This window comes from Orcinus orca, chromosome 15, assembly GCF_937001465.1.
Source record: "Orcinus orca chromosome 15, mOrcOrc1.1, whole genome shotgun sequence".
Classification (NCBI taxonomy): domain Eukaryota; kingdom Metazoa; phylum Chordata; class Mammalia; order Artiodactyla; family Delphinidae; genus Orcinus; species Orcinus orca.
Window position 1 is genome coordinate 80,225,013 of NC_064573.1, and position 17,246 is coordinate 80,242,258.

Consider the following 17,246-nt stretch of genomic DNA (forward strand, 5'->3'; position numbering starts at 1 on the left):
CAGTGATTAGAACTTCACCTTCCAATGTAGGGGGTGGCATGTTTGATCCCTGGTCGGGGAGCTAGGATCCCATGTGCCTCGTGGCCAAAAAACTGAAACATAAAACAGAAGCAATATTGTAACAGATTCAATAAAGACTTGTAAAAAAGTGGTCCACATCAAAAAAATCTTTAAAAAAAAAATTTTCAAAGGGATGAAGAATCTTTCATTGAATATTACAGAAAAGTCTTATTTAACAAATCTGCGTTTGATGTTTAAGTCATTTTCTAGTTGCAAAACTGGAAATACATAGACAATGCATCATTATTAATTTTCAAACTTTTTAAAGAAGCACATATAACTGAATGTGAAGGTTCTCAGGTTTGTGCAGCACATCACCTCTGTGGAGGATATGGAAAAGCAGGCACTCTTTTTGTTTTTTTTTCTAATTGATAGCAAAGCAGTTAAATTGATAGACGCTTTCTAGAGAGTATTCTGGCAATGTTTTATCAAAATTTAAAACACACATACACTTTATTTAATCTATGCTGGGTCTTAGTTGCGGCACGCGGGCTTCTTAGTTGTGGCATGCGGACTCTTAGTTGCGGCATGCATGTGGGATCTAGTTCCCCAACCAGGGAACAAAGCCGGGCCCTCTGCATTGGGAGCATGGAGTCTTACCCACTGGACCACCAAGGAAGTCCCCACACATACACTTTGGTCCAGCAATTCTACCTCTGAGAATTTATTCATAAGACTTTTAAAATAATTATGTATGAGGATGTTTTTCACAGCATTTTATTCTAATAGTGAAAAATAGGAAACATCCTAACTGTCCATCAGTAGGGCATGGGTTAAATAGATTTATTGTACCTCCGTTCAGTTGAAGTACTGTATGTCCACTGGAAAGAAAGATATTCTGGGAAGATATCTAAAACTTACTAAAAGAAAAAGCAGGGCTTCCCTGGTGGCACGGTGGTTGAGAGTCCGCCTGCCGATGCAGGGGACACGGGTTCGTGCCCTGGTCTGGGAGGATCCCGCGTGCCACGGAGCGGCTGGGCCCACGAGCCATGGCCGCTGAGCCTGTGCGTCCGGAGCCTGTGCTCCGCAACGGGAGAGGCCGCAACAGTGAGAGGCCTGCGTACCGCAAAAAAAAAAAGAAAAAGCAAGTTGCAGAGAATTTTCAAAAAAGAGAGCTGATGATAATAATCATATCCTTACATATGTGCAGAGCATGTCTGGAATTATGCCCAAGAAGTTGTTAATGGTGGTTATCTGTGCACACTGGGATTGGCAGATTTTACTTTTCACTGGATGTCTTTCTGCACTGTTTAAATTTTTTACATGGAGCATATACTAAAAGAGCATATTTTAAAGCTTCCATAGGTAACTGATTTCCTACCCGCATGTGTTAGGCCGAAGTAGTTGATTTAGTGGTGGAATTACATTATAGTTTTATCTGGAGTAGCACAGAGGGAGCCAAGGTTAATGGGTGACCTTAGGGGCAAGTTTTAGTCTTGAAATTGCCATCAACATTGCTCAGATGACACTGTGCCCTCTTCTGACATGGATAATGATAACCCCTTTCTATCAGTCAGACCTGATGATCAGTCAACTCAAAAAGGTTTCAGGTAAATACCTTGTAGAAAGGTCACCGTTAGGGAGTAGGGAAAGGAGAGAACCCTGACCTGAGGATATTTTATGAAGTAACTAAAATGTTCTGAACTTTTACTAATAACATCTCAAATAATTGTTTCGTATACAGTTGACCTTTGAACAGCACAGGTTTGAACCACACTGGTCCACTTATACGCATTTTTTTGCAATAGTAAATACTATAGTAATGCACTATCCAAGATTGGTTGAATCTACAGATTTTCAACTATGCCTGGAGTCAGTGACCCTAACACCCCACCCCCCGAATTGTTGAAGGTTCGACTGTAGTTATTTACCAACTTGTAGGGGCTGATGTGTAGAAGAAAGTTTTTCCTTAAGACATTTTTAAAGCAAATTTTTGCCTGTTTTTTAATTTTGCTAGATTTTGCTTGAATAGTACAATAGATATAGTTAACGTAGATATTGACTATAACTGAATTAAAGAAGACAAATACTTTGTCATTTTGAAAAATGAGCTTCATTTTCTTCTAGTCTAATGGATGGGATCCCAATGATATGTTTCGATATAATGAAGAAAATTATGGTGTAGTGTCTACATATGATAGCAGTCTATCTTCATATACGTAAGTTTTAAAAGTTTGCTTTTGTTTTAATACATATTTGCCTTTGATTTTCATCAACCTAAATTATGATGTTGAATAAATGTTTCTGTTGGATTTTAAGTTAAACGATTATGTGAAAGAATTATCCTTTTACTACCTACGCTGATAAATTCCCATTAAAACAGGGATTAAATATAGTTTACTTATACCCTAATGTTTTGCTCTAAATAAATTTTGTTTCATTTTTACACTGTAAAAACTCTAAGTTGGTAAGTGCAGAGGTTATGGGGGAATAGTCAATTTAACCAGTTTTGGAAATGTTATATTCCTCTAGGGAAAAGGTAATAAGAAAAATCAAGTTTTGATTTATAAATAGATGACTGTAGCTCTCTTACAGTTTTACCAGCATTTTAAACTCTGAACTCTCTTAATAGTTGATTGTGACAGATATGTAAACTATGACTGAAAAATACTCACTTTGCTTTTTCTTTTCTTCATGTTTCAGGGTGCCCTTAGAAAGGGATAACTCAGAAGAATTTTTAAAACGAGAAGCAAGGGCAAACCAGTTAGCAGAAGAAATTGAATCAAGTGCCCAGTATAAAGCCCGGGTGGCCCTGGAAAATGATGATAGGAGCGAAGAAGAAAAATACACAGCAGTTCAGAGAAATTCCAGTGAACGTGAGGGCCACAACATAAACACTAGGTATTTAAAGGAAATCATGATGCAGTATTTTGGATACACAACTCAAGGTCTGTGTGAGAAGGTGTATTATTATTATTATATTTCATCTTCCTTTAATCTAGCTTAGGTAGAGAATGCAAATGGAGTTGGTTTCAGGTTCTGTTAGAGAAAAGATTACAGTCATCTTGGAAAGTATTTTTTGAGCATCACCTCTGTGGAGCCAAGTGTTGGATATACAGTGATGAGCAAGTCGAGGTCTGGAAGAGCTTGTTAAAGAATAATGAACAGGTTGCGGGGGGAGTACATATAATTACAGTTCGTTATGATTTCCTAGATTAGAGGGGTGGTCAGAGTACTAGAAACATGCAAGTGAGGAGGAACTAGCATAACTTTGTGGGGTGAGAGAATGTCTAACAGAGGAGGTGATGTTTTGTGATAGGATAGTAGATCTGTCTGCCACTCAAAGAGACATAAAACAGAGGAGTTCCTTGTATGGTGAAAGAACTTGTCCAGTTCAGGGAAAACCTAGTTGTTTCATATGTCTGGAATACACAGTGTATGTTGAGGTTGCAGTGGTAACAGCTGGTGATAGGAACTGAGGTAGTGAAACTCTTTCTGTGTCATGTTAAAAAGCACCCTGTAGATAGGGGATGGCATGAACCAACTATGGGACATTGAGAACTGGCTGAGACATAGAGATCAGTTATTGTATTGAAGTAGTTCAAGTGTGAGAACTTGGTGACCAGTGAGACCAGAACCAGTGATAGAAAGGTTAGAAAAACCAGGGATGACCCTGAGTTTTATTTGATAAGCAGATTGGTGGTTGTACTGGTAATGGCGGTAGAAAACATGGAGCAATCTTGAGGGGAGATAGAGTGAGTCCATTTGTGCAATTTACTGCATTTGAGGGGCTCACAGGTCTTTTATGCATTTATTCATAAACATGTTGAGAAACAGCTGCTACATACCTGGTAGAATAAGATACACATTCTGTCTTCAAGGCACTCACAGCTTAGGAGTCGTGATTTGAATTAAAGTGTTCAGGGAGAGATGTTGAGACTGTGAGACTGACAGTGTGGATTTGGGGGATTGATGTTGAAGCCATGAAAAACTAATGAACAGCCACCAAGAGAAGAGATCACAGAGAAAACAAAGTAGAGAAAACCAAGGAAGAACAGTTTCGAGAAGACAGATGTTGATTGATAGAAACAGCCATAAAGAGGCCAAGTGGATAAGAATGAATACACATCTGTTATATTTTGTCCTTAGCAGGAATATCTGAGGGAAAGGAAAGGCCAGAGGCTAGAGCTTAGAGTAAGATGGAAGAATAGGGGTGTCTGGAAGTGGGGCCGTTTGGTTTTAAGTGTTTAACCTTTTAATAACAAGCATTCCCTTCTGCCTAAATTACTTTTAGATATGTTTCATTGGCCTGGTGTCTATTAGGATAAAATGATTTAAAGGATCTCTCATTTTCAGGGAAAATAAATATATTCCTCCTGGACAAAGAAATAGAGAAGTCATATCCTGGGGAAGTGGGCGACAGAATTCACCACGTATGGGCCAGCCTGGATCGGGCTCCATGCCATCGAGATCCACCTCTCACACTTCAGATTTCAACCCAAATTCTGGTTCAGACCAAAGAGTAGTTAATGGAGGCAAGTATTTTGACCAAATTTGTCAATGTCATTGATCAAATACATAGTTTTCTGAATATTTACAGTTTTACATCATTGATAAGATCATGCATACCTTTAATGATTTCTGTGGAGTAGTTTTCACTTAATTTAAATTTGCCTTTGTGGATATCAAATTAGTAAAACTAGTAAAAATTAGTATGTTATTGGCATATACAGCATTTAGCATGATGAAATACTCATGTATTAAGATAAAGTGCTAAATGTAACCAAAGACATTCACTTGGCAAAAAGAACACTCCACATACGTGAAGAAATTGGAAACTTTGGGTAGGTTCTCAGTTTTAAAAATACTGGATGATAGAATTATTTAGATATAGTTTACATGGAAAATCCCAATCTGTGTGAGACACTCAGTGGTTAATATAGATTCATTTTTATGAACTGTTTGTTTATATATTTATATTCTGCTTACTTCAAGAAAGGATTTGAGGTAACTTGCAATACAAGACACAATCAAGAGTCATGTGAAGATGGTGAAGAAAAAATGTGCTTAAAAAAAATAGAAACAACTCTTAGTGTAAGGGTGAATATTGTAGTTTAGCTTAAGTAAAATACAGAAACTTGAGTCTCTAGTAGGAAGATATTTTTTTCTATTCTGCTTCCGTATATAGGTTAAATATAGCCCACGGGTCATGGATCTCTCATACAAGTCAGGGATATTGGACACAGCAGTGCCATAGACTGTATGGAACCATGGTAATTAATAATACTGATGGGGGACTTCCCTAGCAGTCCAGCGGTTAAGACTTGTGCTCCACTATTTACAATAGCCAGGACATGGAAGCAACGTAAGTGTCCATCGACAGATGAATGGATGAAGAAGATGTGGCACATATATACAATGGAATATTACTCAGCCATAAAAAGAAACAAAATTGAGTTATTTGTAATTAGGTGGACGGACCTAGAGTCTGTCATACAGAGTGAAGTAAGTCAGAAAGAGAAGAACAAATACCGTATGCTAACATATATATGGAATCAAAAAAAAAAAAAAAGGTTCTAACGAACCTAGGGGCAGGACAGGAATAAAGACGCATATGTAGAGAATGGACTTGAGGACACGGAGAGGGGGAAGGGTAAGCTGGGACGAAGTGAGAGTGTCATGGACATATATACACTACCAAATGTAAAATAGATAGCTAGTGGGAAGTAGCTGCATCACACAGAGAGATCAGCTTGGTGCTTTGTGACCACCTAGGGGGGTGGGATAGGGAGGGTGGGAGGGAGACGCAAGAGGAAGGGCATATGGGGATATATGTATACATATAGCTGGAAAAAAAATGGGAAGCTTTTTAAAATTCATTAGCCTAAAATTAATTTTATCTTATTATTTGAAAGTAGTTATAAGGCCAACTCATGGGATTCTATTTATATTACTATTAAAATTATAATTACTCATGGAAAAAAAAAAGACTCAGTGCTCCAATGCAGGGGACGTGGATTCAATCCCTGGTTGGGGAACTAAGATCCCACATGCTGTGCAGCACAGCCATAATGATATAATAATACTGGTGGTATGTTAGTTACTAACTCAGGGCTAATAGTGGACATTCAATTTTAGGTATTTAAGTTTGGAAAGTTAGAAAAATAGAGAACACTAAGTTTCCAATTTCATTTGTTTTCATTGAGTCTTTCTCCAGAATTCCTCTCCAATGAACACTCTTGAGTATTTTCTATACATTTGTATTGGGGGTGAAATTTCTTTGCTCACTGAGTAGAGAATTTTAGTTGTTCATGAACAGAATTTTCAAAATAAAAAACCTGAAAGGGGCTGGGAAATGTATGATACTCAAGTGTGTGGAACCCTATGGAGAGGAGACCTGGACTCTTTCCTAAGATTAAGGTAAGTGATATGTCATGTTACGTGTTAGCTGTATCTTGACCTGTGCATATCCCTCAGTGTCGGTTTATTTGGTGATGACTGCTTTGTAGTTGCATTGTTTATTAAGCAGTCTCTTAGATGAATGTTTAACTGCATAAATTATTTAGAAGGTCCCCTTTTTCTAATTTGATAAGATTAAAATATGTGTTTTGAAAAGGCAATGAATATTAACCTGTCACTCCTGTGACTCTAGAAAATAGTAGAAGTAATGTTCTATTTCTACTTAAATGTACCTGCTTAATGAGATTTCAGACTCAACCTTACATTAAAGTATAAACTAGATGAAAACCACAGACAGTTATAAGAAACCAGCATTTTTAATGAGATATAATAGCTGATGTGTCAAGCTAAAACTTTTAATAATAATCTTATTCCTGAGTTTTGTGATTTATTGTGTGAAATTATCTGGTGTATGTTATACTCCTTTTAACAATTGATTACCAAGAAACAGTTATAGAAGCAGAATTAATAGGCAAAGTCTTAACTGTCTTCTTCAGTAGTATGTGTAGATCCTAATTAACCCTTTGGGAACGTGTATTCATTTAAACAGACTTAATTTTAAGGAGGTTAAAGTAAAATGTGAATTTATGTCAGTTAAGTTATGCTAAAACTTATCACAAATCAAATGACTGTCCTCAAAGGGTTAAAATGTGCAAGAAATCATTTTTGTCATTTTACTTTTTTTTCTGTTTACTTTTTTCCCTCATTTTTTTCTTTAGTTTTTATACTTTCCTTCATATCATTTGTTCTGTCAGGTGTTCCCTGGCCATCGCCTTGCCCATCTCCTTCCTCTCGCCCACCTTCTCGCTACCAGTCAGGTCCCAACTCTCTTCCACCTCGGGCAGCCACCCCTACACGGCCGCCCTCCAGGCCCCCCTCGCGGCCATCCAGACCCCCGTCTCACCCCTCTGCTCATGGTTCTCCAGCTCCTGTCTCTACTATGCCTAAACGCATGTCTTCAGAAGGTACAATACCACAATTTGTTCATGTTTTTGTTTGTCTTTGTTTAACTCCTATGTGAGTTTATAATTACAAAATAGTTTCCTCTTCATTATTTAATAACCTATAATTTCTGTGTTTTAACTTTAGTTTATTAAAACTATTTCTATTAACCTTTTGTTCATTAGAGAGAAATTTGATAAATGCTGTGTGAAGCTATGAACTATCCTGAATTGTAAGAATGAGGGTTTTGTCTCTGCCTGGTAATGATGCTCTTTACAGCCCAGGGCCTTCTCCCTTCCACTTTACATACAGTGTACAGTGGTTAATGGTAAACAGTGAACTTTCTTCATCAGTCTTGGACTTTTTGTAGAACCTATCATTTTATAGCTCCTTGGCCAAGGTACTAGTGAATTTGCCTGTTGGCCATAGGCAGGAGTGATGGTTTAGGGGTCCTTTTTGAGAGGGACATTACATGTAGCTGCCTTTGTGTGTTTACTCTTAGATTACAATAGAGAGTTTAAATTTGTGTTTGGGGAATTTAAAAAAAAATAGTTTTGTAATATTTCATAGTAAAAGTCTTTAATCTGGAAGAAGTTCTTGATCTAAGATAAAATTTTTATCTTAGAAAGCTATGTATGAATTTTTAGGGTTTTATTTATTTCCCTTGTCAATAAAAAAGAATAAAATACTGTAGTTCTCATTCATTGATGCTAAATCCACCATTGCTACATATCAGATACATGGATGTGTTGTAGAAAGGTCACATTTTAATCTAAATGTCGTGCGTAAGTAAAAAACCTTTTTTCTGAATGATAATGACCTTTGACATTATTTCAGAGTATTTGATATGTTAAAATTTTAATCTGATTTGTTCATTAAAATTGCAGTTGATATTGCTTATGTTGAGACTAACACAGTTTTCTGGCATAAAATGCTTCCCTGGAGAAAACTAGTTGGCTGTTTTTTAATAAATTGTTGTCATCCAGGCAGGGAGGTCATGTGATCTTGACTAAAGCAGCTAACCTTGTTAGCTGTTGAACAGCATCGTCAACAGCATGTTGAACGGCATGATTTTCAAGGTGACTTCCTTACTCAGAAGTGCCTGTGATGGTGGCCTCTAAATGAAAAGTTACATTCTGTTGACATATTTGTTGTGGTCTATTGTTTGCATAAGTGATGTTCGTGAGAATATGTTAGATAAAATACAACTCATTAGTGAGTGTGAGCGTGTTTACGACAGTTAGATGTAAGGACTCACACAAAAGTACACCTTCTGCATATTCAGGGATGCTGTGTTATTCAGTTTTTCTTTTTAAATAATTTGAATTAAAATGTTTTCTAGTCATGTAGTTAGGTGACACTGAAGCATTTTTGAAATGTGAACTTCAAAATAAAACTATTAAATATAGTGGTTTTCTGTGTTTAATATGGAGACTGTATTTTGTTTCTGAAAGTATTTTACATATTGCCAAAGACTGAATTTTTTTAAGTTAGAGTTTGATTTCATTGAGCTATGCCAGCCGTCTTTCTTGGTCTTTTTCTGTAAAGGGACGTAAAAATTATGTATAAATATGCAAATACCCAGTTCTTAACTCATTCTTCAATATAAATTGTATCTCCAGTTGAAAATTATATAACATTAACATTCTTTGTAAGATCGTGCCCATGATTGAATTCCTACTCAGGGCACAAATTAATGTGACATTCTAAAGAGTTTGGCAAGGGACTTCCCTGGCGGTCCAGTGGTTAAGACTCCACATGTCCACTGCAGGGGGCAAGGGTTCGATCCCTGGTCGGGGAACTAAGATTCTGTATGCCGCATGGCGCAGCCAAAAAAATAAAATAAAGAGTTTGGCAAGGTAAGGGTAAGGGGCCTTGGCTTTGGCATTAAGAATGAGTTTTGCCAGGTGTTATCACTGTCAGGTTTCTGTGGTAAGAGTCATTGTGTCCACTGTTTTCGCCTGACAGTTTTGTTTGAATGCACAGTAGACTTCTTTATAAATAGAAATTGCTAATGGGGTGACAGAATTGATTGATGTGGAATTTTGACAATTTGTATAGTGCAAATTTCTTCCCCAAATGTCAGTTATTCTAGTCTATAAGTCATGCCTTAATGGTAGAATTTTCAGTTCACAGCCTGTTAAGTATGAGACACTTCCTACAGGTGAGGACTGTTTTAAGACATGGGTCGTGAAATTGTTCACCATGGCAGAAGAGGTAGATAAATTAAGGTTTTGGAGAAATTTAAGAAGGAAAATGTGCATCTTTTTACTAGTACAGAGACATATTGCGGTCAACAGTTCGTTGTTTAAAATTTTTTTCCCCGAATTTTAGAGGTAATATATTGTAGAAAATTTGAGGGAAAAAGGTAAAAGTATGTGTTAAAATAAAAATTATTGCCTCATGTAGCTATAACTCTGTTAATATTTTATTATATTTATTTTTGTATGCCTACAAATAATGGGTATAGATTAAAGAAACTGCTAAGATCTCTGAAGAGATATGAATGACATCTTATTGTTAGATTTCTTACCACCAACTGCATCCCTCCCTTTCTTTAAAAAATAAAGGGAAATAAAATAAAATTTATTTGTCAGATTTTATGGCATTCCACAAAATAATTCTGAAAGAGTATGGCCAAAAATATGTGTGGTGTTTGTTTCCTTTTTCTTAACCAAGAAGAAATGAGAGGGAATGTGTGTGTGTGTGTGTGTGTGTGTGTGTGTGTGTGTGTGAGAGAGAGAGAGAGAGAGAGAGAGAGAAAGAGAGAAAGAGAAAGAATGGTCTTTGTGTATTTAGCAAAACAGTAGTACTGATGGACATTGTGGCATTCATGTGATGTTCACTGTTTCTTTCTTAGGGCCTCCAAGGATGTCCCCAAAGGCCCAGCGACACCCTCGAAATCACAGAGTTTCTGCTGGGAGGGGTTCCATTTCCAGTGGCCTAGAATTTGTATCCCACACCCCACCAAGTGAAGCGACTGCTCCTCCAGCAGCAAGGACCAGTCCCGCAGGGGGCACGTGGTCATCAGTGGTCAGCGGGGGTAGGTAACACTTGGCTTGGAGCATAATGACAAAGTTCATTTTGTTATTCTACTAGATGTAAAAAGGGCTGAGCTTGAGCTATGTTAAATACATATATGAAAAATAGTGGAGTAACCAGGAATTGGGAAAATAATTTTTTTTCTGGGCTCTACCACTTACCATATGTTAGGGCAAATCATGTGATCATTCTGAATTTCAGTTTTCTCAGTGAGTAATCTTTAGCTAATCTACTTTATGGTCTTGTGATGAAATTCATGTGGGGTTCATAAATAAGAATATACTTCATAGTTTTATAAAGTATCACTCAAAGGGAAGGCAATTATAGTACATAACATTTGGAGGGATCATATTTCGTGTCTTAGCAACTTTGTTAATTGATTCATTCCACAAACATTTATTTTGGACTTACAGTGCTGTGTGTTTTTCCCCTCCCCCCCATTCATTCATTCCATACATTTTTATTGACATCCTGCTTTATGCCAGGCAGTATTCTGGGCGCAGGTCCTTGTGTTTCCTAGCATCAATATATGGCACTAATTCCTGACCATATTTCCCTTTTAAGGAATAACAAACACGGGGGCCCGAGTTTTATCTCTGATTAGTCTGAAGAATATGCTGATGGCAGCTATAAAAGTGTGAAAAATATACTTTGACAGGATCTTACAATTAAGACTGCTTTTGGGGCTTCCCTGGGGCTTCCCTGGTGGGCCTCTCACTGTTGTGGCCTTCCCCATTGCGGAGCACAGGCTCTGAGCCTGTGGCTCAGTGGCCATGGCTCAGGGGCCCAGCTGCTCCGCAGCATGTAGGATCTTCCCGGACCGGGGCACGAACCCATGTCCCCTGCATCAGCAGGCGGACTCTCAACCACTGCCACCACCTATTTTAAAGAAACAGTCTCACTTTTTAGTAGAGAATGTTATCTTTATCCTAAAAAGTAGCATTTTTCCTGCCTTAGAAATCCAGTTTCTAAATTCATTTAAAATACTTCGTTTTAGAATTAATACAATTAGTTAGGAGGGAAAACTACTGTGGGGCATAGGTATTAGTAATTGCTTTCATTCTTCAGATATTTGTATTGTCCATCATCACTGCTATTCCTGAGACTTTGGAAAAGAAAACAGGGTGATGGGATAAAAAGTAATTGGGGAGGAGGTCAGATAGAACTATTTTACCTACATCTTCAGAAAAGCCTTTTTGAAGAAGTGGCATTGAACTGAGAATATAATGGGTAACTTTTCTCTTTCTTGTAGTTCCAAGATTATCTCCTAAAACTCACAGACCCAGGTCTCCCAGACAGAATAGTATTGGAAATACTCCTAGTGGGCCAGTTCTTGCTTCTCCCCAAGCTGGTATTATTCCGGCTGAAGCTGTTGCTATGCCTGTACCAGCTGCATCTCCTACGCCTGCCAGTCCTGCATCCAACAGAGCTGTAACCCCGTCTCTTGAGGGTATGTAAGAAAGGGCTTCCAGATCCACAATGTCATTTGTGAAGTTGAGTGTTAGAGGTTTAAAAGTTTATGAAAAATGGCTATGTTGTTTTATTCATAGGTATGTATCAATATTTGAGGGTACATTTAAAATTTTATACAAATAAAGTTAGTTGTTTAAGTAATGCTACTAATTTCATATGTTATTCTTGAATGTGTGTTGTTAAGATAGTTTACATTCCTGGGTAGTAAATGTCAATATAAATAAAATTATTAGTGTTTCATATGTCTGCAAAGTTGGAAAGCCTCTGTTTAAATGTTCTTTTCCAAAAACATGGGATCAAAATTGTTGAATATGTTCCCCTTTTACTTCTATAGCTCCTATCTAACTTTGAGTTTTTGTAAAATATTATTTTCTAGCTAAAGATTCCAGGCTTCAAGATCAGAGGCAGACCTCTTCTGCAGGGAATAAAGAAAATATGAAGCCCAATGAGACATCACCTAGCTTCTCAAAAGCTGAAACTAAAGGTTAGAGCTTTAAAAAGTCTTTGGGTATAACTGTAGAAATAGGAAGGAATATGTCTTACTCTCATGCCCAATACAGAGTATTTTTGGTCAGTACTTTTTCTTAGGATTGTGCATACTTAAATGCATAATTTAACATGTCAAAATCTATAATTAACATATTGAAATTTTTATTATTTTGATAATAGAGTTTATTTTCATTTCTAACATCCCATCCTAAAAGAACTTTAAGTTAAAGATTAGAAATAAATCTGGATCTAACACTTCTTAATTTTACAGGTATATCACCAATTGTTTCTGAACATAGAAAACAGATTGATGATTTAAAGAAATTTAAGAATGACTTTAGGGTAAGTATCGTATTGACTGATGAATTAGAATTAAAAAAAATTTTTTTTAAGCATTACTAAAAATTCTTACATCATCCATTTACAAAAATGCATTATGTATACACCCAGAAAAATCAAACCATGTGTATAGAAAGCTAAACATCTTTTTTTTTTTTCCTTTTTAATTTATTTATTTTTTGGCTGCGTTGGGTCTTCGTTGCTGCACGTGGGCTTTCTCTAATTGCTGGGAACAGGGACTCCTCTTCGTTGAGGTGCGCGGGCTTCTCTCATTGCGGTGGCTTCTCTTGTTGCAGAGCACAGGCTCTAGGTGCGCGGTCTTCAGTAGTTGTGGCACACCGGCTCAGTAGTTGTGGCTCGCGGGCTCTAGAGCGCAGGCTCAGTGTCGTGGCGCACGGGCTTAGTTGCTCTGCGCCATGTGAGATCTTCCCGCGAACCCACGTCCCCTGCATTGGCAGTCAGATTCCCAACCACTGTGCCACCAGGGAAGTCCCTAAACATTCTTAAAGTTGTCTTTGCGTATTCTTAAAGTTGTCTTTACATATGCTTTAGGTGAAGTAACTAAAATCATGAGATTTGGTAAGAACAATACAGATATTAAATGAAAGAGAATGTAATTCTGACATTGGAAGTCACCATAACGTAAGTTATTTGATATTCATTTGACTACTTTATTCAGTGACAGTGGAGCAAGGCCAAGGCATTGATTATCTGATGTGGCATGTGGAAGATGTACTGGACCCTGGTTTTACAAAAGAGTTGCAGATTTGCACAAATGTATTGTGGTAGACATCCTTCTATAGTATCATTTCTCTCCCTTAAGACTTGCTGGATGTACTCTGATCTCTCCTGGATGACTGTTTCATTCTTTTGCACAATATTTACTGTTAACATATTGTGCATATCAAGGTATATTTTGAGACCAAATCAAGAAATCATCCTGAAACTTAGCTTCTTAATGGAGGAAAATCTGATTATCAGCCTTTGAAAGAAGACTTAAAAGATGAATGGATCAAAAGCAAAAAGCAGCCTTTTCCTAGCCTGTTGTTCTAGCTTCCTAAAAATTAATAAGTTTTTGCCAGTAGCTTCATTCCTGACTTTTTGGCACCGTTTAAAATATTAAATATTATTTCATACTTTAGCACATTTATCTATTCAGCTTTAATGCTATTAGCAGTTGTAAATTTAATTTTTAATTTTTTAAGCTATAGTTAGTGCATGGACACGATACAAAGAATGCCCAGTGACTGAATGCCCAGATGCCCACTACCAGGTTAATACATCAAGCACTCCAGCACAGTTAAAGTCTCTGTGTACTTGCCCGCCTCAGCTGCATCCTCCTGCCAGAGCGAAGGGTATCTTTCCTTGCAGTTCTTTATACTGCAGATGAAAAGATCCCTAAGCAACAGATGGTATTATTTTGCATAATCTTCAGTTTGATATAAGTGTCATGTTCTTGCCCCTACTTTTATTTCCTCAGCATTATTTTTTACAGTCGTTCATTCCCTTCTTATAGTACACTTGCATGAATTTATTATGTTATGAAGAAAAGAAATTTTTTTACTTTGAAGCATATTAGTATGTTATTTGTAACAGTTTTATTGAGGTATAATTTGCATATCATACAATTTAGCCATTTAAAGTGTACAATTTAGCAGTTTTTAGTATATTCACAGGGTTATACAGTCATCACATAAGCCCTTAGCAGTCACTGCTTATTAGCTTTCAAACACTCCTCCCCCCAACCCCCATCCTAAACAACCATTAATCTGCTTTTTGTCTCCATGGATTGCCTGTTCTGGACATTTCATATGAATGGAACCATACAATAAATGGCCCTTTGTGAGTGGCTTTTTTTCACTTACCATCATGTTTTCAGGATTCATCCATGTTGTAGCCTGTGTCAGTACTTCATTCCTTTTTATGGATGAATAATATTCCACTGTATGGATAGACCATGTTTTATTTATCCATTTATCATCAGTTGATGCCTCTGGGTTGTTCCCACTTTTTGACTGTTATGAATAATGCTGCTATGAATATTAGTATACAGTTTTGTGTGGACATATGTTTTCATTTCTCTTGGGTGTATACCTAAGAGTGGAATTTCTGTTTCATCTGGTAACTCTATCCTTAACCTTTTGAGGAAAACTTCTGGACTCTTTGCCAAAGCAGCTATGCTATTTTACATTCCCATCAGCAGTATGGGAGGGTTTCCGCTTCTCCACATCCTTACCAGCACTTGTTATTGTTTGTTTTTTTGATTATAGTCTTCCTTGTGGTATGTTGTGGTTTTGACTTGCATGTCTCTGATGGCCGATGATGTTGAGCATCTTTTTATATGTTGATTGCCCATTTGTTTTTTGTTTGTTTTTATCTTTCTGCACATTTTAGTGAAGTAATTCATAACTACTGATTTTATTAGGAGATATATGTTGATGAAAGTATCCCCAAACCATCACTCATGAAGATCATTGCCTGCTATTTTTCACAAGAAGTTTCAGCCTTATACATAAGATGTTTACATATAACAGAACTGACATTACCACAATATACATCAGTATTTATAGTCACAATATGGACATAAATGTCAACATCTATCAAATAATGATAATTAGATATCTATGTGAATGTCATTTTCCTTGTATTTCCTTCTGTTAGACATACTAAATAATCAACTAATTATAACGTAATGGGACAGGCAAAATGCCAAAAAATACTTCTAGTTATGAAATAAGGAAAATACAGACATGATAATTGATTGCCCATTTGTATGTCTTCTTTGGAGAAATGTTTATTCAGATCTTTGCCCATTTTAAAAATTGAGTTGTCTTTTTATTGAGTTGTAAGAGTTCTGTATATATTCTATGTACAAGTCTTGCATCAAATGTGTGGCTTGCAATTTTTTCCTCCCATTCTGTGGGTTGTCCACTTTCTTGATGTTGACAACTAAAGCACAAAATTTTTTAATTTTGATGAAGTCTAGTGTATTGATTTTTTCTTCTGTCCCTTGTGCTTTTGGTGTCATATCTAAGAAACCATTGCCTAATCCATACTCATAAAGATTCAAAGATTCACTCTTATTTTCTTCTCAGAGTTTCAATTAAGGCTGTGATCTATTTTGAGTAATTTTTTTTTAAATTTCAGTGTAGTTGATTTACAGTGTTGTGTTAGTTTCAGGTGTATAGCAAAGTGATTCAGTTAACACATGTGTGTGTGTGTGTATATATTCTTTTTCAGATTCTTTTCCATTATAGGTTATTACAGGATACTGAATATATAGTTCCATGTGCTATACAGTAGGTCCATGTTGTTTTTCTATTTTATGTATAGTGTGTATCTGTTAATCCCAAACTCCTAGTATATGCCCCCGCTCCTTCCCCTTTGGTAACTATAAGTTTTCTGTGTTTGTGAGTCTGTTTTGTTCATTTGTATCATTTTTTTAGATTCCACATGTAAGTGATGTCATATATTTGTCTCTGACTTACTTCACTTTGTATGATAATCTCTAGGTCCATCCATGTTGCTGCAAATGGCATTATTTCATTCTTTTTTATGGCTGAGTTTGTGTGTGTGTATGTGTGTGTGTGTGTGTGTATACCTACACATCACACCACATCTTCTTTATCCGTTCATCTGTCGATGGACACTTAGATTGCTTGCACGTTGTGGTGGTTGTAAATAGTGCTGCTGTGAACGTTGGGGTGCACGTATCTTTTCAAATTAGAGTTTTTGTCTTTTCCAAATATATGCCCAGGAGTGGGATTGCTGGATCATTTGGTAGCTCTAGTTTTAGTTTTTTAAGGAACCTCCATACTGTTGTTCCTAGTGGTTGCGCCAATTTATATTTTGAGTAATTTTATTATTTTTTTTAAAATAAATTTATTTATTTATATTTTTTTGGGCTGCATTGGATCTTCGTTGCTGCGTGCAGGGTTTCTCTAGTTGTGGTGAGCGGGGGCTACCCTTCATTGCAGTGCGCAGGCTTCTCATTGTGGTGGCTTCTCATCGTGGTGGCTTCTCTTGATGCGGAGCACAGGCTCTAGGCATGCGGGCTTCGGTAGTTGTGGTGCACGGGCTCAGTCGTTGTGGTGCAGGGGCATAGTTGCTCCGCGGCATGTGGGATCTTTCCAGACCAGGGCTTGAACCCGTGTCCCCCGCATTGCGGGCAGATTCTTAACCACTGCGCCACCAGGGAAGTCCCAATGATCTAGGTTTAAATCTTGCCCTCTGTACAACATTGAGGCATGTTGTCTACATCTCCCAAGCCAAAATGGGATAATTGTAGAACTACTTCATCGTGTTCTTCTGAAAATTAATGAGATACTGCCTGTAAAGTGTTTAATATAGTTCTTGACACATAGTATATACTCAATAAATATTAATTTTTATTACCAAAACATAGATGAACCAAAGTTGTACTGGCAATCACAGGTTTCTTTTTCTCTGAGTCACATAAGAATTTTAGTTTTCCCATAAAAATGTCCATTCTACCCAAAGCA

The 17,246-nt window shown here is 37.0% G+C and overlaps 1 protein-coding gene across 43 annotated transcripts in view; it reads left to right on the forward strand.

Annotated features, from left to right (window-relative positions):
- Positions 1–17,246, forward strand: part of ATXN2 (ataxin 2) — a 125,163-nt gene that overhangs the window by 65,938 nt on the left and 41,979 nt on the right. For 42 of the 43 annotated variants that reach the window (XR_007471764.1, XR_007471765.1, XR_007471766.1 and 39 more), the window contains 8 exons: positions 2,128–2,219; positions 2,704–2,901; positions 4,357–4,535; positions 7,215–7,424; positions 10,262–10,444; positions 11,696–11,893; positions 12,293–12,400; positions 12,677–12,747. Coding sequence is in view for 16 of the 43 variants with exons in the window: in XM_049698183.1 (XP_049554140.1) it covers positions 2,128–2,219; positions 2,704–2,901; positions 4,357–4,535; positions 7,215–7,424; positions 10,262–10,444; positions 11,696–11,893; positions 12,293–12,400; positions 12,677–12,747 (1,239 nt within the window). In the remaining 27 variants the exon portion in view is untranslated. The remainder of the gene's footprint in view (positions 1–2,127; positions 2,220–2,703; positions 2,902–4,356; positions 4,536–7,214; positions 7,425–10,261; positions 10,445–11,695; positions 11,894–12,292; positions 12,401–12,676; positions 12,748–17,246) is intronic. The other variant, XM_033399958.2, reaches the window with a different exon arrangement.